This window comes from Opisthocomus hoazin, chromosome 22 (assembly GCF_030867145.1).
Source record: "Opisthocomus hoazin isolate bOpiHoa1 chromosome 22, bOpiHoa1.hap1, whole genome shotgun sequence".
Classification (NCBI taxonomy): Eukaryota; Metazoa; Chordata; class Aves; order Opisthocomiformes; family Opisthocomidae; genus Opisthocomus; species Opisthocomus hoazin.
In genome coordinates this window covers 2,856,633-2,878,000 of record NC_134435.1, presented here as the reverse complement: position 1 = coordinate 2,878,000, position 21,368 = coordinate 2,856,633, and the positions used below count along the sequence as shown (strand labels likewise).

The window sequence follows — 21,368 nt, the reverse complement described above, 5'->3', positions numbered from 1 at the left end:
CTGGCCTCGAGCCGTACCAGGGAGGGGGCAGCCACAGCTTCTCCGGGCAACCTGGGCCAGGGTTTCACCACCCTCATGGGGAAGAATTTCTTCCCAATATTTAATCTAAATCTGCCCTCTGTTAGTTTAGAGCCGTTCCCCCTTGTCCTGTCACTCCACACCCTTGTGACCAGCCCCTCTCCATCCTTCCTGTAGCCCCTTCAGGCGCTGGCAGGAAATGAGGAATGATTATATTGATTTTTAGGTTTTTTTTGTGGTTTTTTTTTTTGGAAACCAGGCGCGGTGGCGAGGAGAGCGAACGCGGTCCAGCGCTCGCCCGTCGGTGGAACCGCGGGTGCGCGGGAGCGGACGGAGCCCTCGGCCAGCAGCGCGGATCTGCGCTGCGTGGCGTGGGGGGCTCCCACGGGGGGGGGGGGGGGGGGGACGACGGGACCCGGCGGCCCCCAGCGCCTCTCCCGGCTGAGTGGGCGTGGGGGGGGAACACAGCAGGGGCGGCCCCCGAGGGGGGGTGTTCCCCCCCCCGCGTGTTTCTGGTCCCCGCCCGCCCGTCCCGCGGGGGCGGCCCCGCCCTCCCCGCACAGGTGCCGGCGATTGGGTGGAATATGCAAATGCGGCGGTGACGTCAGGCGGCTCCGGCCCAGAGAGCAGAAATAGGGCCGGCCCGACCCGCGCCGCCGACTCGCCCGCCCCGGCCAAGCCGAGCCCGGCCGCCGCCGAGCCGCTCCCCGCCTCAGGTGAGTGCCGCGGGGGAGCGCCCCGTCCCGCACCATCCCGCACCGCCGGGTTCCGCTCCGCGCTGCCCCGCGGCGCTGCGAGCCGCGCCGCTTCCCCTCGGCAGCCTGGCGCCGCTGCGGGCGCGGTAACAGGTGGGCTGGGGTCCGGCGCGGGGAGCCAGGGGTGGAAGTGCCGCCCGTGGGGAGGGCGGCGTGGGGTTTGTGTCCCCCCCCCCCCCCCCCGGTGCCGTCGCTGTCGGCGGGGAGCGGGGTCGGGCGGCGCGTCCCGCCGCGATCGCGAGTCGGGGCCGGCGGTTTCCCCCCTCCGCCGCCTCTGGGTGGCGCCGTGGTGCCGGCGGCCGGTCCGGCGGAGCGCCCCGTCGGGCCCCGGGGCGGAGGCGGCGCGGCGGGGGGCATCCCCCGGGCCGCCCCTCAGCCTCGGGGGCCGCCGGCGGCCGGTCGGGTCTGCCGCCGGCAGCGGGGCGCCGGGAGCCGTTAAACCTTGTTTTGTGGGAGATACCGGGCTCCGTGCCCGGATGGGACGGCGCTGGGACGGCGAGGTGTCGCGCTGGGAGGGATGGGACGGCACTGGGACAGCACTGGGACAGCACTGGGACAGCACTGGGACGGCGAGGTGCCACCGAGGTGGCTTTGAGAGCGGCCCTTCAACATCTGCGAGGTTCAGGAGCTTCGTGGCGGTCCTCCCTCCCTGCTGGCTCGGTGTTCCCCGAGTTTCTTCGGGGAAACGTCGAAGCGGCTCGGAGGGTTTAAAGATGAAATGAAATATTCTTTACCTGTGCTTTTGCTCAAATGAAATGTCTGGCTTGGACTTCAGCGTCACAGCTGATTGCAGTGAGTTCTTAAGGCATCAAAACTTTATTTCCCTGAGACACTGCGGATAGCTGGCTGGAAGTGCTGTTTGGCTTCATGGTGTCTCGCTGAAAAATTGTCTTGGAACGGGTTTTCTCCGTAATTTTGTAGCACTTGTAGCACTCAACAAGAAATTATGGCTATTGAAATTATTTTGCAGGCTGTAGAAATGCTGTTTAGATAAGGCTGAAGCAATTGGAACGGTTGATGGCAGAGGAACTGAGGACCAGATCCTTATCTGGTGTTAATGGAGCCAATTTACGTAGAGGTAATGGTCTGGTCTGAATGCTTTCCTTTTGCTATAGCAACAGTCGAAACTTCAGGTAATTAAGTTCAAGCCCCTTCTTTCTAACAAGAAGCTTGTTGGAAATTATTAAAAGCTGTTGTGAATTTTGCAATAGTAAAAAAAAATAAAAGCCACAGTTTAAGTAGCCCTGAAAACAAAACCAATAGCTGCTTCTGGCAAATTCTTTAATCTTATTACAGTCACCATAATTGAATTCTTCAAGCTTTCCGTGTTGTGGAAGAAGTAGTTGTGGGTTCTCTGCAGCAATGTAGCTGTTTGACAGCTCGTACTGCATGTCACAGAAGTGCTTTAAACAATCTGGGGTGTTCTCCACTCAAAGTAGTCCCCTTCCTTTTTCAAGGTGACCCTTTTAGTAGCTCCAAAACCTCTGCCCATATCTTTGGCTCGTGTCTGCTTGCCGTGGTCCCTCTTCGCTCGGAGGCACTGCACCAATTTCCTCGTGAGCTGCGACTCTCCCTGTGCGTTGGTGTCTGCGCAGACCCCTCCGAGCTCGGGCTGGCCGTTCTGCGATCACCAGGGCTATGACAGCATCCATGGGGCACGGTCCCACTGGGCTGGGCACCAGCCAGCCGTCGTGTCTGAGCTGCTCCACGTCACCGTGCGTAGTGGTAGTATTTCATGGTGAAGCGATGCCGGCTGCCAGGAGGGCTGTCCTGCTGCTCTAGCTCAGAGGAGGAAACCACAACCTTTAGGTAGACTTGCGTGGTATCCTCTTCGACCTAAGAGCCAAAGCCCCTTTGGAAGTAATTCCCCTGAAAGCAAAGGAAGTGCTGCGAATGGATGCGATGTTCAGCTTTGTTTACCTGACAATAGTCAGGTTTGATATTAGCATCTGCAGTACAGTTACTAATTACTGCATTACACAGTAAATGAGAAATCTGTCTCTGCTCACACGCAGAGCTAAGAGCAGGTGTGTGATGGACTCCCCCCTCTGTCTCCAGCTCTTGAGAAGACTTCGATTGTTTTAACCACAAATGTTCATTTTTTTTTGGGGTACTGCTGCTTTGTTTTGTGCAGACGCTTCCGTATGCAAGCTTTGATTTATCTGGGCAGTGATGTCCACACAGGCTCAGAACCTGCAAAGCTGTGCCTCACTTGGGTGAGGAAAGGAAATCGCTAGTAAAACTTCTCTGGATTTACAGTGGTGGTCCGATCCATTTGAATTTTTCTGTTGACTTTGGGGAACTTTAAACTGTGCTCTGGGAGCTGTAGTGCGTGATGCAGCTGCAGACCAGATTGTGCCAAGAGCCTTCTGCTCAACTCAGGGTCAGGCGATGCTGAGCTGTGGTTTAAGATGCCAAGTGACGTAGAAATGCTGTACGAGTTCAGTTACCTCTCGCTTGATATTTATGGTGCCTATTTGTGGCTTGGTTTAGGCTATTCAGATATATTGTGTTGTATCAGCGTGTCCTCCTCTTGTTATGAGTGAGAGCAATTAGTGGACTGTCAGTCAGTATGTAATGAAAGTAATTTCCAGACTGGCTAGAGAAAGATGTTCTACAAATTCCGTTTACAAACCAAGCAGAGTTTCTAGCAGGTGGAGGCTGCCCTTTCAGTTTCATCAGTGTTGCAGGCATCCTGACCCAAACACCATCATGTTTTGTAGCAGTTGGTTATTTACTAAATATACGTGAAACTGGCTAGTCCCCTGTTTGGCTCTAGGATTGTAATTTCAAGCAGCACATGAGTCAGAGGTCTCCAGAACTGCAAAGTGAAATAGTTGTATTTGCTGTGATGGTATCAACTGAGCATACAAAATACCTCTGTTAAAAAAAACGTGAGAAACGGTGTTGCTGTGCAAGAGCAATTCATAATGTAACAATGTACTTGTCGCTTATTGATATAGTGACTTTGGTTTATTAAACATTTATTTGTAGCCTCAGTAACGTTACATCTGAGGCTTCTAATTGGAGTTTAGAAAGCCTAATAAATTTTGATTTCATCCTGAGTGCTCTCAATTCAGGGTGTTTACATCGGCGCTGAGAAAAGGCGATGCCTGAGCTCCGTGGGTGCGTGGCGTGGTGGTCATAGGCTGTGCTCCTTCTGTTGACGCGCTGGCTGTGGGCAGACGAAATAGCCAAGCCCAGGTCGGTGTGGTGTAAATGGTCGTGGCTCCAAAATCAGTAGTGATGCACCAAGGCTTGGATACACCCTGCAGCAAATATATGGCATGAAAATACTGTAAAATGAGTCCTGACAAGACAAGGTATGTCATGCTGACTTAATTCGGCTGGGCTTAATTTTGCCATTAGCAGGTAACTCGCCTTGCTAATGTATATTGCTCAAACCAAGCAGCAGCCTGTCACTTGCATGCTGTAGAAATGCCATTGCTTGCTTCATTAAATGGTCATTATGCTTCGTTAAGGGTCCATGTTGGCATCCTCTGCAACTGCTGTGAAAGGTCAAAGCTCCCCTCAGCTACTGTGGAAATGGTACCACGCCTGAAGACTCCTTTGGTATTTTTAATGTGAAAAGTAATGACACGATCTGGTGTTCTGTTCCCAAAAAAGTTCAGATGAATCGGGGAGCTCTCCTGGCTGAGCTTCCATGGGGCTGGTGTGGGGCTGTGCATACACATGTGTGGGAGTTCCACCTGAAAGCACTTTGAGTAACTGGTTTTACTTCCAAACTCATTCAAAAAGCCACACCAGGCAAGAACCACTGCTCGAAGTGGAAGCTGTTGTGGTGGAAATCATTGCTTGTGTCTTCCCAGTCTCCTGCGGCTGGTGCGGGGCTGTGGTGGGGCACTGCTGAGGAGATGATGCTGCTGTTGGGTGGGATGAGTCTGGGAGGGGTTGGAAGCATCTCTGTCTGGGACAGAGGCAAGTGAGTGGAGAAATCACAGCCCGGGGAGGGGCACACCTGCACCATGCTTGGAGAAACACATCAGATCTCTTCAGCACGGAGTTTGTTTCAGGTCTTGCAAGATTTGGTGGGTTTGGTGATCATCTGTGGGAAGAAGGACTGTTCCTGTGCTTTGGGTGTCAGCTGGCTGGCCCTGCAGACCTGGGTGTAGGCTAAGGCAGTGACAGTTGCTGTATTGGCTCAAGGCAGCATCATCCTCTGAATCCAAGGGGAATAGTGACATGTTCTGACACGTGGCTGGAAGCCTCCAGTGGTCAAAGAAGTGAAGGTGGGTATCTGGGGCTTTCCTGAAGACCTGCTGAGGGTACAAGTGTGTGTCCGTGACCATGACCCTGTGCTGCTACAGGTCCTGGAGATAGGATAGTGTCCCACTTTGGCTTCCGCAGTACCATAATTGCGTGTTTTGGTGTGGTTTGCTCTTGGCTGCAGTAGTTAAATTTTGAGATCCCAGGGCTCTGGTTCTGCAGGTGCTGTGTGGGAGCAGCGTGTCCTGTGGAGGATAGTTTTGGGGTAAATGTTTCGGAGAACTGCTATGCTGTGGGAATTCATTGCCAATATTCACCGATGGGTGTAAAATAGGGAAACCCATGTTCTGCTGGTGAGCCATGGGAGTCTGCAAAGCTCTGCTGGCACTGGCTGAGCACAGATGTCAGCTGAACCTTCCGCCGTGTTATTGAACCTGAGCTGGGTTTGGTTGTGAGATGATTGTTTTATGGCTGTTCTCTTGTCTTCAACAGACGTGAAATGATGAAATCGAGAAGCTTTTGGTTATCTCTCGTATTGCTTGGGGTGTTCCCGTCGGTCACGAGGGGATGGATGGACGCGGACAGGAGCAGAAGGCTGTATTCGGACGCGGGGAGGTTGCATCAAGAGGTACTGTACCCCAGCTGCTGTGCAGCTACAGCTCTTGTGTTTTTTGTGCTGTGTTCAGGCTCTCCATACTGTGAAAACAAAACAAATATGAGCTTATCCATGTATATTTGTATTAAACACCTGCTGAGGAGGACAGTGAAGCAGAAACTCTTACAGTTTTGGAGTGTACTGACATCGTTCTGGGAGTGAAATTGTTCATCTGGCCACTGTGGAGATGCTGTCCTTGCCCCAGAGACTTTACAGTGTGCTCTGTCCTGAGGCTGCTGGGACCAATGACACTGAATTTAATAAGCAGGCTTTGTCCTGGCTCTTCATTTGGGTCACTGAACCATTAGGTGAGACCTGAAAAAAGTTGCTTTGCTGCTTAGAAAAAGGAAAACTGAGCCATATGTGGTTTAGAGAGAACCAGCAAAGTTACTGCCCAGTGTGTTTCCCCCCTGACTTTCTGATGTCAGACCCTGCAAAGCACAGAGCAGCTGGAAAGGGACCAAGGGAGCACGGTGGCCATAGCAAGGGATGGTGGTCTTCAAGCTGGCCAAAGAGGACCTCTAATGCTGGGCTCAACAGGGAGGTGGGACTCCCCATGCATTAATGCGGGATGGTAATGTGCTCTTCAGCATTCCAGCCCTGGACTTGTGGGAGCAGAGGAGCAACTGAACCTGTTTTCAGTGCTGAAGGTGACAGTGTTGGCTTTCGGAGCGGGGATGTGGATTGAGCAGGTCCCTGTGCTGATGGGTGTCCGGCGGGGGCTGTCCCAGCAGGGACTGTGGCTGGCTGGACCAGGGCTCCCACAGATGTGGGTGGGTGCAGATTTTCACATGTCTGAGTCTGAGGCATGTGAGTAAGGCCAGAAAAATCCAGAAATGTGACTTCCATGAAAAGATGATGATGAATGCTGAAACAGCTTTAGTTGCTTAATTAGTTTCTGATTATCATAGGTTTGCTAAACGATTGCTTAGATACCTGAAAGTGGGAGATGGTGGAGGAGGCGAGGGAAAGGAGACTTGGGTATTTTTTTAACTGCCATTGTCTAGAACACTTAGGTACTGGCAGACACATTAGTCAGTGCCAGGCTAATGATGAGTGCTTGATGGATTCATGCTGCAGTTGGGTCTATTTAAGCCTCAGGATTTTGTTCTAGCTGGAGAATCCCATTTCTTCCAGATGCATCCCATCTCCAAATACCCACAGTTGTGTGTGTTGTTTCAATAAAGCAGTTCAAGCTAACTAAAAAGATGGTTTTCACTGCTAAGTAGGACTTGAAAATCATTTCAGTGGATTTGGAGATTCTGCAGTTCTGAGTTCTGTCTCGGTGTACTTTTTCCTTGAGGCATCCATCCTCTGTTCTGTAAAAGTGGAGGAAAAACAGTTCCCCCCACACCTCTGCTGTTGTGTTGTTGCTGCGTAGACTCAGGTGGCACGCTGGCACTGTTAAACACATTCTTGTATTGTCTCAGATCACTTTTACTTTTCTGTTATAAATCATTAAATATTTTGCATGCTTTTGCATTTAAAAATACCTCATTCTTCACTGATGCATACTAGGTGTGATTTTTTTGAAAAAGTTGCTCTGAGGAATTAAATTCATTACTGAAATGATTTACTTTAACAGATTGTAGAACTATTATGCTACTCAAGACATTAATTCATTTGATCTTCCTCTAAAACCCGTGAAGTTATTGTACCAATTGCTTCCTCTTGCTTGAGGTGAAAGGATCTGAGCTAGAACTGTATTTGTACTGATTTGCACAGAATTTACCAGGTGTGAATATTAAAATTTTTAATGAATTTTAAGCATGCGGTTAAAACAGCTTCAAGGGATGTAAGTTATAATGCAGACTTTAAAAAAAAAAAAAACTGTACAGCAAGCTTGTTCCACAAGCAATAGTGTTTACACAGTGCGGCACCAAACCCTGAGGTGAATCTGGAAGCTCTGAACATGGCTTTCAGGTAGGTCAGCGCAACGAAGATAACTGCTGTTTTCTCTCAGAAGGCGTTTATTTTGTCTTTTGGAAAACAGTTTAACCATAATACCTTTTTGGTAATAAAAATAATCTGAAATCCCTTTCCAGTGACATTGGGATTTGTTCAGTTTGGAGCTTCTTATTCTTGAAGTGTTTGTTAGTTGCCAAATTCGTGGTTTGATTAATATGTAATTCCATTAACATGCATTTAAAACATTGAATCACAAATTGAAAAGCTCCCAGCAATTCACTAAAATTGCTTTAAAAATGTGTAAAGGGTTAATTTACAGGTCAAATAATTTGAAGTATGCTCTGATGTAAAATTCCTATGGACTTCATCAAAGCAAACACTTGGGTGTGGGTCACTGACCTTCACTAATAAGTGTTCTGATCTACATAGGAACAAGTTTACTGAATCAAAAACATTGCTTAATTTATGTTCAGATTGCTAAATCGATTTCTTCACGGTATGTGGTAGAATTAGTGCAGTTGTGCTTTGCATTTATAAAGGAAAAACAAGTCTTAAGGGCACAGACTGCAATATACAGCCCTTCTGCATGAGAAATTAACTCTGTAACACAGCAGTTGTGTATGTTTTCCTGATGTTCAGTCTTCCAACTCGAGTTTATCGGGTGTTCCTGAGAAGAGGTTTGTTTTCTGAAATATTTTTAGTCCTGATTAGAATGGTTAAACATGTGCATGCAGTCTAAAATTCCATGGGTGGAGAATGAATTAAGATGGAAAACCTAATTAAAGAAAGGACAATGTTAGTATTTAACTGAAAAGCTGCAACTTGCCTGGTCCGTATTAATTGTGGAGAATATTGCTGTCGCTTCTGCATTGTGAAACTTCTCATAGGCTGTTTCCAGAGGGTGCTGGAAGGCTCTTGAAGCCTCTGGGTGCTGCACATGGACGTCTGTGGAGCTAAGAGGTGCAGCTTCCCAGGGTCGAGCCATCGTGGGACTAAATACTACAGAGTGGAGTATATGCCAAAATACCTAAATGTAGAGCGCTCACCACTCTGGGGTGATATTTTTGGAGAAGTTTTGCCTGTGCCTTCAGCAAGGCTCATTCCATGCTAAGGTTGGACATTTTAGAGGTGACCACAACTCGTGGGCAGCTCTGTGCTGGCTTAGAAGGGATGCAAGTTGCCCATGAAGCACTAGGTAGTGTGGTCTGAGGTCATCCCTCCTTTCTTGAAAGAAATTCTAGAAGGTGTAGATCTGGGAGTCATCGGCAGTGGCTGTGAAGGGAGTTTCCAGCATGAGCACAGCAGAAAGGAGACACAAACAACCTGGATCTGAAATAACCCTGGAGTTCAGATTTGAGGGAGAACTTGGCCAGGAGGTTGAAACGGGAAGTCAGTGGTACTACCCCACTCAGTCTCTGCGAGGTGGTCCACACTAGTAGCTCAGACTGGTTTTTCAACCTACTGGGGTATTTTACAAAAGCATCTTGTCAAATATTGAAATTTGGGAGCTATTTTTCTTTCTCCTGTTCCATGCTTCTTGTGTGAGCGGCTGCTTTCCTGTGTGTGCTGAAGCCAGGCTGGTTTGCCAGGGTTCTTGGGGCTGGTTTCTCATCTCCTCTTCTCAACCCGTGGTGCAGCAGAGCAGCGCTGTAGGTCTTCATGGGCTCTTCCAGGAGTAGGTCTCCCATCTGCTGCAGGGAGCTTCTCCAACACAAGTCAGCACAGCCCTGTGTCTCAGAAATTAAATTCTCTATTATACACTGCTGGCAGGTGGCCTGAACAATATTGTCCTAGCTGGATAGTGTGAAAGTGGAGAATAATCATGTGTTGTTGTACATGTAGAGTTGTTTTGTGCTGAATTGTTAAAGGAAATATTTGGATGTAACTGGTAGCTCCTGAGCAGTTACAGTACAGACTGGGCAGGCGTCCTGCAGTCTGCTCTGGGCTGCAGAACCGCTCTGTCATTTTGTAGAACTACTTAATTGCTTTCATTTGGTTTTCACGCCGTGCTCTATTTTTGCCACCCATCCTCCTATTTAAGATGTCTCATGAGACACCAGAAATGTGCGCACACACCCCACGTGCCTGCGGGGACCAGAGCTGTGTCCCCGGGGAGTCTCCTCCAGCCCAGAGGTCACAAGCGATGCTCTGAGTGCTCGCACGAGTACCAGTGGCTCGTGCAGATCCGAGCACTGGTGCGTCTGCTTTTCCCCTCTCCGTGCTGCAAGATGTTCATCTGTCACTGATGCACCTGAGCTGTCTGTTCCCTGCAAGGAGCCAGACACTGCTGGTGTGCAGTGGTATATCTAATTTGGATGGTGACAGCACAGCTTGAGCTATGCCAGTATTATTTCAGTTCCTTGATATTTTTTACTCATTATATTTGTTACCTTATCTGGCTTATGCCTTAAATTATATCGCCAACCTCAAAGTATCATGTGTAGTTATACCAGCACTTATTTTTATGCTAATGAATGTAGCAAGCATGCTTGCTTCTTTAAGGTACCCTAACTTTGTTATTGGCATATGCAAGGTATTGGCTGTATAGGACATCATCATCGGACTTGTTCATTAGTCATTACTTGCATGGCACCTGAACTGCTTAAGATCTCCAAGAAAGAAGTGTCACCTTGCTACGACTGCAAACAGCTGGGTCATACCAGACCTTCAGTGCCATCCTGCCCAGGATAAAGCATCCCTCTGGAGCCCACTCACAGCCTCAACTGCACTTGCCCAGGAGTACCAATTATTGCTGAAATTCCTAATTATCTTCAAATTCTTAAATGTTGTTTTGCTTACTGCCGCAGCCAAAGACCACAGTTGGTTATTCCAAGCAGCATGGGAGTCATGGGGATGATTTTGTGCTCCTTCCCCCAGCAAAGTTGTATTTCCTAATCTGACAGACTGAAGGGAGTGTTTTGGGAAGTAAGGTACATAACTGCGAAGGCTTTTCATAAAAGCTTTTGCTTATAATTCAAATAGAAGCATAATTTCAGAGCATGAGCTTGGAATAAGGGAGGCACAGTATCTTAATTTTGTATGCGGTTGAAGATCTAATATCCTGGTATTTATTTTAAGAATTATTATTAGTAATGTATTCTCTGCCATGTGTGTGCTCTTCCTGCTTGTAAGTCAGTTTGGAGAAAGGAAGGAAAGAGTCAGGTTTAAATTAAAATCTATACTGGGCTACAGCTTGCTCCTGTTTAAAACATTAATGGAGGTAAAGGGAGACAAGACTTAAATTTATTTTTTATCACTTTGGTATGTACTGATAACTTACTCCTTGTTGCCTGCATTTGTGGTATCTCTAACAAGCTGTAATTGCTGTTTGTAGACCCTTCTAAATCTTAACTAGTGTATTATCCCCGTGGAGAAGAGAAGCTTTGGCCCCGAGTGCTGGTTATCAGTGTATCTGCAGTTCAAGGTGCTGTGGAATATTTTCATGGTATTTGGATACACATGTTGGGGTCCTCCCTCTGCGTCCCCAGGCCCCACCTACCCCCCTCCCCTATACCCAGAGTGTTTAATAATTGCTGTATCTTATGGGATGTTATTATGCTTTAAGTAGTAGAAAATTTGAATGTTGGGTTACTTGGAACAAGACAGGTTCTGTATACTTGAACAGCATAAAATTTGAAGAATTTTAGTTTACATAGATGGGTGAGAGTGTCGGGGATTGTCAGGATGCAGCTGTAGCACAACTTAAAGATGAAGAAGCCCTCTTGTATGCAGTCCCTTACAGAACTGAAATCCTACCTCCTTTATTTTTTTAAACTTCTGGTGGGGTGCAGAGCTGTGGCACAAACTGACCCCAGGAATGAAACTTCAAGTTTTTGCTTGTGTCACAATTGAGCAACTATGAAAAATCATACCTAGGTGGGGAAATGCTGGTATATTCCTGCAGCAGAGAGTAAGACCAGAGTAAAACAGCTTGCAAAGAAAAAGGAAATCTGAGGCAGTTTCAGCTTGGCTATGATGTGGCAGAGGCTTACACTTTCTGATATTCTGTTCAGAAGCTGCTTAGCCCTAAAAGACTAAATACTGACTAATTTTTTCCAAATGTAGCATATTCTCCCTTGGAAAGAAAGGCTGTAGCAGTAGTTTTTGAAGGAAGACAGTCCTAGTTAAAGAACTTTCTACTGTTGGGCAGGGGAATTCTCATGTTTTTAGATTAGGAAGGGTACATCTGGAAACCTGGGGGTTCTAAAATAGGCATCCCATGAGCTTCCCTGTGACAACGTGGAAATGCATGGAGCTGTACCTGGGTTTCTCATCTGAAGTCCGGAAATAGTAGTGAATAAAATCAGAGATGCAGCAATTATCTCAATTAGCTACCGTATGGGTGAGCAGATGATACTGTGTGATGTGAGACATCAGAGCTTCTCAATGTTTATACCAGACAGGACAAATCTAAATTGCCAGCGTCTGTACTGGTGGCAAGCTTTCTCTAAACAATAGTGTGTGATTTATTTTTTCCCCCATGCCTGCTCAAAAAAAGAAGTAGATGTTCTGCCTCATTAGCATCTTTTTTGAAAATGTATTGTGTGCATGGTTGTAAACAGAAAATCCTGATTGTCAAACTAAGCTACGTATTAGTCATAACCACTGTAAATGCGAAAATCTGTATGCACGGTGCCTCACCTAGCCCTGCGCTGGGTGTCAGTGTGATTTTTCATGACCCCTCACCTGAGATAAGGAAGAGCATGCTCTGAAGGGGGGGAAAATAAGAATATCCATGGGAGTATGATCTGTTAATAGGAACAGCCACTTCTTTATTCATTTGCTAGATGAGCAAGGTCTGTATATTTAGAAATTGTACGGCAGTTAGGCTGATCCTGAGAGCAGGTCCCTGGAGACTTGGTGTGTGCAGAGGTAACATCGGATTTAGTGACAGACCTGGCGTGAACCCAGCTGCCGGTGCTGAATTTGCTTTATCCCCCTGCACAAGCACTGCAGTCTCTTCCACAAAGCATCTGGTAAGAGGGCTGCTGCAGTCCAGCAATACAGACAACTGATGGATCTGAGACGTGTTACCTATTCTGCATTTTCCATCTGCTGTGTTCATTGTTTTTGGCAAAGTCCCTTAGTTAACGTTTGCTTATGGTCGTAAAAAAGGGACTGCTTTTGAATAAATCTACGTCAGTATTAAAGGGCAGGAGACTGAAACCCCTGCAAGGTTATCCTATCAATTGCTGTACTCGAGGGCAGTTTGTTTGTGGTTGGTACCAAACTTGGTGGTAGATGTTAAGCATCACACTGATCCCACAAAAGGCTGCTGACAAAAAGAGGATGGCAAATGCACAGCCACATTCAAATCTCTGAAGAGACTGGTCTGGAAATGGAGGAAGCTGGGAAGGAGATGGAGAACTGCAAAGAGACCCTGTTCTGTGAAGATTCACCGCATAAAATACTACATTGAGCTATCCTTTGTGATTCCTGCTTATGATGTGCCTCTGCATGTCTGGGTCATAAGCACTCTTCCTCTGGTTTTAGTCAAATTGGGAAGAAATAGCAGACAGGAACTTTTCTTTTCTGATTTCAAGCTGAACTGTGCTGAATTACTAACCTTGCAAAGTGTGCTCACTTTTCACTTCACATTGGAACGCAGGAAATTGCATGTGGCCACGCGTGGATGTGTAGGGGTGAAGGGAAGAACTATTGCAGAAAAATCAGGAAAGGGTCCTTTTTCCCTGCCCTGTTGGCAGATTACAAACCACATATGAAGTACTGTGTGGCTGCTGTAATTTGTGACCGTGCTCGGCTCTGCGTGCATCTCGGGGCGGTGTCTGAGGGCAGGGAGCCTTGTCCCCTGCTCCATCTCTGGTGCCTGGTCAGCAGCACTGGGGCTGTCCGATGGCCTTGTGAGCAGGAGCGGGCAGCACAAGCACAGCCAAGGGCATGACCGTGCATGCGTGGTTGTGATTGCTGTCAAACCATGGCAGTTTTAGTAGTGGTTGGCCTCTTTATGTTTAAAAAGTTGTGAAGGACGTGTTATATGTACTCTACACCTTAACAGCTGGTCCACAGTTGCAGGATCCAGCTTAGCAGATTGCTTTTCATCATGCGCAGCAGCTTCTGCGCGTGTGGCTTTACACATGCATCAAGCAATTACAAATTCTAGGTACCTAATGATTGATTTTGGCTGTAGATTGTTCATATTACCTGCACAAAGGCTGGCCCGTTGCTTTTTTCAGGAGTTGGAGACCTGCAAGAGCAGCTTGTTGGTGTCTTGTCCCCAGTCCCGTGGGTATCTGAAAGCTTTGGAGCAGCTCCGCTTCGTCCTGTGCTTCCTGCCCACGGTCCTGGGTTGGCTTTGCTTCCGAACACCCTCCCCTTGCTTGCGCTGCAGTAATCGCTCTGTGTAGTCAGAGCATCCACAGGATGTTCTGCTCTGCCTGCTCGCTCCTCAGCTGGAGAGAACATGTGGATGTTATTAACAGAGAATGCCCTTGAGGGGTGGAATTAGGTTTCTACATGACGAACAGTCCCCACAGTTTGGTACAGCAATTTCTTGGGCTTCATAGATGGCTATTTTCTAATCAGAAATCAGCCTTTCAGTGTGTGGGTCTTGCCTGTAATTATAAAGCTGAGAGGAGCATGCACGTGGTCCTTCCTCGCCCCCCAGTTTACTTGAATGCAGCTCCAAAAAGCAAAAATGATCCACTGCTGGTTAGCATTGGTGGAACAAAGCTAAGCTGAAGTCGCCTTAACAGAGAAATTGGTATTCGTAGTGTGCTGGTGGTTCTTACAGGCTTCCTGGGCTTCACTGGTTACAGCATTCAGGAGCAGCATCCTGAAGGGCGTGTGTTTTTATGCAGAGGTGTTGCAAGGTTTTATTTACCCTGATAGCAAATGACCTGAAAGTGGTTTTTTTTTCTGTTTGGATCCATCACTATTCATTGTCAGTAAACCTGTTTCTAGCACCCTGCCTGCCAAGCACTGTACTACATTGCGTATTCCCTCTGTGTAGCTGTGTTTTAATGCTGCACCATGAAGTTCCCCCCCGCCCCGTGTCTGTTCTGAATGAAATCTGATTCTTCATTCCAGAAGTGCTCTGCTCCTCCGTGGGCCCATGATTCAGCATCAACCAGGAGCCTGTAACACAAACCGACTATTATGGCTTGGCAGGACATCTAGATGCTGTCTTCCGAAAGACTGACGTTCCTTTTTTGTAAGAGCAGAAGAGGGCTTTGTGCACAACAGTGTTAAATCGCATAAGGTTCACGCAGGTGTTGGCACAGCACATGGCAGCTATGGGGGAGCGGGTAGTAAACTGTATTTCTGATGTTGGTTTTTGTTTTTGTCCCTCCTAATCCCGGTAGGATTAGTAATCGTACTTGATGACATTATCTCTGCTCTCGTAGGCTGACGCTGGCTTGGTTAGGCTTTTGGAGATGCAGTTTTTCAGTAGCTACGTGTCTGGTGAAAAGCAATATTGGAGAAAAGATACTGTATTGATTTCCACATAATGATGATTAGGCACTTCAGATCCAGAACAGAAGGACCTTTTATTCCATGTTCAATTAACTAACATTAAAAAGGAGGAAAATAGGTGCTAAAAGTGAACCTTGACAAATGAAACTGTTGTATTGCATTAATGAAATGCTATTTAAAATGGTATTTGTGAAGAAACTATGTAGAAGGAATGAGAGATCTGAAACAAATTTTTCCCTTCAAAGCATATGATTTATCCTCTGATAAAATTAGATTTTTAGTTAAAGGAATTTGCAGTCATTAAATGGTGCCCATGATATAAGCCTCATTTATAACCATCTGCTTTATGGCTTCTGAAGAAAAGTATTCCTCAGGCAATGCATCTGAGAACTTTAGTGTCATTTTTATCAAAATAGTTTGGTTCTTTACTAGTAACACTGTTAAAACCTCTGATTATTTTTTTTACTTGAGAGCAGTCTCTTCGACTTCAAAGAAGGGGCGACTGCGCCTTTTTGTGGTGAGGTTGCCCAAGTCACAGCGTGTGGCACGGTGCTGTGCCTGTGGCCAGGCTCGCTGCTAATGCCTCTTAGTGATGTTGGATCACCAAGAGAAAGGTCTTCTGTTCAACATTCCCTCAAAAAGTAAAATTAGCTTCGTTTCTTCTTTTCTGTGCTACGGAAGAGAGAAATAGTTTGGTTGAGGCAAACTAAGAAAAACGAGTCCTTGCCATAGTTTCACTTTAGTAGAGGGAGAGAAGCCAGAGCTGTGTTTCTGCCTGGAGCTGATGCCTTTCTGTAGCTGCTCTTTAAGCCCTGCCATGGCTGCCAGGTATTTTTCCCACTCTGAACTGTTGGGCATTCTCAGTGCCATGGGCCTTTTCTCCATGGAGGGGGATGTTTTGGGGGACAGACCAAGTGCTGGTGTTCTCCTGGGTAGTGAGAAGTGATGGCTTGCAGCCTGACCTCATGTTCTCCTGTTGCATTTCTAACAAGCTTTTCCTCTGAATCCTGCATCTGTTTTTTGGGGTAGTTTACATTCATTAGAGCTTATAATTATAAGGGGAACAGAGTAAAAAAGGGAAACTTTGAAGACCGTCCTTTGTTTTTCATGATGCCTATGCAGTTCCTTTCATGGAAATACCAGAAGGGTGTTTAATACAAGTGAGCTGACATGTGAATATTTTTTTATAGAGTGTGATTGTCTTTTTTTTCTTTTGATCAATGTAATAGTTGTAATTAGTTTTAGTGTTTCTAAGCTTTTGAACTGCAGAGGATTCAAACAGCTTGTTAAAGTGAGGGACTCCAGGGGAGCTTTAAAATTACTCTTCCCTTTTGCATATATTACATGTGCACGGGCTTAACGATAGCAGGCTGTATCTGAATTTTTTTTATCCTGTGCCCCACCTCTCAAACTAATATTTTGAAAAGCTCCGAGAGGTCCCTGGAGTATAACTGTCTACGCAGCTCAGAGCTTTGCTGCCTGAAGACGATAAATGCTTTGAAGTCTGTACTAATCCTGAATGCCATTTTACATATTTCCGAAGATCACTGAGGTAGCATCCTACAGGGAAAAGCTACTTTGTATTTTTATAAGCAAATACCCATTTTTTTATTTCCCTCAGCTGACTTGGAGGGTGCGGGGTAGACCATGCCTGCTGTTCTGATCCTTTGTGGGTTTGGTGAAAGTTTAGTTTGAGGAGGACAGCTTGGTTGCTTGTTGGAGAGGAGCAGTAGTTGTTGCTGATACAACTGGTGGCAGTGGACCAGCATAACCTGTCACCACATGCGAGCGTGGCTGGGCTGGGATGTGTGTGAAGTGATGTCCTGGGCTCGGCTGGGGGGTCCTGTCTGGAGCTGGGCCCTTGCTGGGGTCCTGGGAGAGGGGCAGGAGGCAGAAAGGAGCATGTCTGTAGGCAGTAGATGAATAACTACTATGAGGGAGGTGATGCCTTCAGGAGTCAGCTGAGCAGGCACTGTTGTTACTTCCATAAGCTGCTTTTTCCTCCTTTTGTTTCTCTCTAGCTTTTCACTTTGCAAAGCTCTCTATTTTTTATCGTGTGCTCCAGTGGCAGGTTGCCATATTTTCAATTACGCGGTGGCAGAGCGCTCTGTGCTGCAGGAGGGGACTGGATATACTTCGCTAGATGCATAGCTCTATAATTCCCTGTGTCTAAACATGGTCTGCAGGGAGTTACTTTGTTTTTTAAAAAAATAAACAAATAAAACTATAATAAGCATCAGGTGGGCTGGAAAGCTCAGATGTCTGGGGAGGCCATGTGTTATTTCCCTTTCAAAAGGAAGAAAAACAAACCTTTTTGTTGTTGCATTCTCTGATAAACAAACATCTGAGAAGAGTGGGCACGAAGGGAATGAAATGAGGTGAAACAAGGCACATCCATGGAGTAAGAACCTGCCTCAGGAGCTCTTGGCAGGGTTCTGGAGAGCGTGGTCTGCATCCTTGTGTGCCATGGTGGAGATGGTGCTGGGGCTGGTGGCACTTTGGGGTGCCAGTGGGGTCCAGCCTGCATCGTCCATCCCTGCACACCGTCCAGGTCAATGGGACTTGGGCAAGGTGGTCTTGTAGAGCCCTCTGCAAGTCCCCTGTTTTTAATACTGGTTGCAAGAAGTAACTTGAATGATGGAAATAGTAAGTACTTGTAATTAACCCATAAATAATGTCACTGCTTGGAATTATTTATTCCTCTGGAGTCTCACCATTAGTATAAGTAGATAGCGTTGTCTGGGATAGCAATACCCTTTGAGACTTCACGCAGTGTCTTTTAAAAAGAAGTTTCTTTATTAGCGATGGTGGTGATGCTTTGCAAGAAACAGGGCAAATGATGTAGGTGTGGAAAGCTCAGCTCGAAGCATGTGTAGTCTGGTTGCTTTGAAATTATTCAGGTATTTGAACAAGTCTCTGCTAAAAATATCCGTACTGGCTCCTCCCTCCTCAAGCCTCAGTCTTTGGTGTAGCAAGAATAACCCTCCTAGCTGCTCCCTTTTAACATCAATAGAGAGGGGGGGAAAAAATCCCTTTTAAAGAAAGATATTGTGCTCTGCCATGTAACTTATCACAGAATGATGAATCGTTTCAGGTGAGATATTGATCCGTTAAATATTTGTGGACAAACTGAAATGTGTACTTGTAATTACTCCTCAGTTGTTGTGTAGGGCTTCACAGATGCTTCTCTCGGACAATGACTAATGTTTTTAAGGCTTTCTCTTCATGCTGCCTTTGAACAATTCTTGTATTTTTTAAAAAAACCCACCAAAAATTCTCTTTTTCCTTATAGGACTCCAGAAGGTTTGAAGTTACAAGAAGAAAAGGTAGGAGAACAAAATCAGTTTTCTCTCAATGTGTGGTGTTGGGTATTCTTGCAGTAATTTTCTAAAACAAACATGAGTTTACACCCTGGAAAGAGTGTGCTGCTGTGGTATTTCAAAGAGGCTGTCTCCTAATGCTTGCCTGATGGTTCTTGGTGTCACAAATTGTAGACTTTATTTTTTAATGAAAAGCTGCTCTTTTGCCACAGAATGGCACAATGGTATTGGGTGTGAGTCACGGTTTGGGTGCTTGCAGAGAATCTAAACTCTGACCCTGAAGAATTTTGGGGAGAAAAAGGTCCAGGCAAGGTTTTTGTGTACATCAGGAAACTGCAAATCCAGGCAAGGGTGCAGTGGTGCTAAGTGTGAGTTGTGCTGGTGCCCTCCGCTCAGGTCCTGCTCCTGTGAACTCTTTTGCCTTCAGGACTCCTGGGTGGCTGCCAGGAGTGGCTCTTTGGTGATTCCTGGCATCTGGCTGGGAATTGGCCATCAAAGAGCTCACACTGGTTATCATTAATTTTGATTTGGTTGAGCAGATGTTTTCCAGATCAGGCAGTTCCTTACCTCATCTGTCTCAGAAGGTGAAGCCGTGGCAGTGTCCTGTTCAACAGATTAATGCCTTCCACTGTTGTGTTCCAGCAGCTTCTTTAATTGCTTCAGGCATCCCATATATTGGGAAGAGGTTGTAACTACCACTGTTTCACTGCATAAAATAAAAAGGTCAGGTCCAAGGGCAACTTTTCATCTGGGCAAATAATCTCCTTTTGTTTGTGTGGTGGGTTTTTTTGCAATGAAGCTGAGGCAGCAGAGAATCTTGAACGAACATATGGCTGTTGCTGACGGTGGTATCTGTTTAGCTCTGGTTTCCCCCGTGTGTGTTTGGTCAAACTTCTGCCACTTTTCGTGAAGGAATCCAGTTTTATTGGACTTCCCTTGATCTCAGACTTAGGAGGGCTCTTGGATGGTTCAAGGTTGCTTGGAGATGCAGAAAAGCATCTTGGCATCCTGGATGGAGACATTTCAGTCATGCTCTAGCTATAGAGTTTGTGGTGTAAGTCATGATAGACCTGGAGACTGAATCCAGTCTTGTGAAAATGGACTTTGTGAATAAAATTTTGTGGAAGTTCCCCTGGTCCTGTTTCAGATATGATTTGGGTCTCCAGACTTTACCAGTGAAAGTGACCAACACCTGCAAGAATTTAAATACAGCAATTCTTGAAAGCAGGGCTGAGTTGGGTGGGTGCTTGGAGAATGTCGCTTCAGAGAAGTAACTGGATTTTGAGATCAGTGCCTCTAGACACCAGATTTCCAGGCTCAGTTTGGCTGATTTCTCATTGCCTTCACGGGACGGGTAAGACTTGACATCCTTTTGGAGGGGTGAAACCATACCTTTTTTCAGACATGAATGTAGCGAACTTCTGGGTCAGAAGGCTGCTTGGATCCGTGGATGGCGTGGAGAGAAGGGGATGGTTGCTGGGGAGTTAAGATCTGTAGATAAACTGGGCTTACGCCCAGTAGTGGAGTCTGTGAATAATCAAGTATGTCTGAAGAACTGCAGACTCCTCAGGAGTCAAGAAGAAAATGCTAACAAACACAGTAAATACATCTTGGTCACAAAAGCCTATGGATTTGCGGCGCTACCTGGGGATTTTCAGCAATGATTAAGTATCTTCCTCTCTGGAGTTAGTCCTCAATAGTGCTTATAAAATAATTCAATAAAAGCGTCCTTCAGAAACCTGTTCAGTATTAAAATGTGTGCAGAGCAGATACCACTCAGTGCTAGGAAAAAAAAATAACAGGAGGGTTGAAATGCTTGTTATCCACATGAAAGGATTTATTATAAATCTTGTGGTATGGTCAGAGCTGATTTTAAGATTCAGGCCTTTTTTCCCCTGAAATAGTAATTTTTTTGTGGGCAGTGGTTTTTACCTGAGAAAATTAGATGATTCAGAAATGTTTGAGGGTGTGGGGTGGGGGGGTTATGCTTGTTGCCTTCCCTTGACAGAAGATTTGGCTTTTTGTTAAAAAGCTGAAAAACTTTGAAACTTAAAAATTCCTGATCAAGACCTGCAGCAAACTTGCTCTGTGCCTGCTTCTATTGTCCCACAGCTCATGGGTGAACCAGGATAATTAAAAAAGAGCTTTTGGTGAAAGGAGGGGCAATCCTGGCTTAGTTTTCAGAATTTCTTTTTTTTTTTTTGGACGAAAGGTCTGAGTCCTTAAGCAGACACTTTCTTTCAAAGGAAACAAAGCATTGATTGCTGTCAAATGGTCCATGGGTAAATACTAACTCACAGTGCTTATTTCCTTCAACAAATAGTCTGGTTAATAGACAGCTGATGGTCAGTTGTGCTGGGTTGTGTTTATATGGGATGGAAGACAGATGTGAAAACACTTTCTGTTTTAGCTGTGGATGAGTGGGGTTAAACTGGGAGGCTTTTGGTTTCCAAAGTGTCAGGACTGCATATGCTAGAGAAATTTTGAAGCTGCTCCAAAGCTCATTACAGTCAATGAATGGCTTTCCTTTGACTTCCGTGGGTGCTCGATCAACTATAATTACATGATCTTTTAATTGCTGTGGTACGGAGGGGAGATGCTTCCCTGACTGCGGCTGCCAGCCATCTTCCATCGTGATGTATGAAGACTGATTTCCTTCCAGATCTAAATGGAAATGGCTGCAGATCCAGTTTGTTCCTGGGATGCCTAACTGGTGTTCAAATATTACCCTTTTTGACTGAAAGATTGTTTAAACCCAAAAAACCTCATTCTGGTAGTTGATTAGAAGCTGCAAGGATATTTTCTTAAATTTGGTTTAGGCTCATTAACTTGAAATTTTGCTCTCAGTGGGTCATGCATATGACCGGCTGCAGTTTCCATCTGCGTTAGGCTCATGTAATGGAAAAGAGAAAATTGGGGGACTAAAAGGTTTATGGTAAATTGGAAGAAGTGTTGGACCAAGCTCTGGAGGGAGCACCTGTAAGCATTTGGCTTGACAGTGGCAGGGTTTATTTTTCAAGATTGAGTTTTCACTGTGTAGTGAGCGTAGAT

At 46.2% G+C, this 21,368-nt stretch overlaps 1 protein-coding gene across 2 annotated transcripts in view; it reads left to right on the top strand.

Moving 5' to 3' along the window:
- The first annotated feature begins 648 nt into the window (after positions 1-648).
- Positions 649-21,368, top strand: part of FSTL4 (follistatin like 4) — a 242,229-nt gene continuing 221,509 nt past the window's right edge. For both annotated transcript variants that reach the window (XM_075441818.1, XM_075441817.1), the window contains exons 1-3: positions 649-734; positions 5,493-5,628; positions 18,290-18,323. In XM_075441818.1, coding sequence (XP_075297933.1) covers positions 5,500-5,628; positions 18,290-18,323 — 163 coding nt within the window. In that variant the 5' untranslated portion in view covers positions 649-734; positions 5,493-5,499. The remainder of the gene's footprint in view (positions 735-5,492; positions 5,629-18,289; positions 18,324-21,368) is intronic.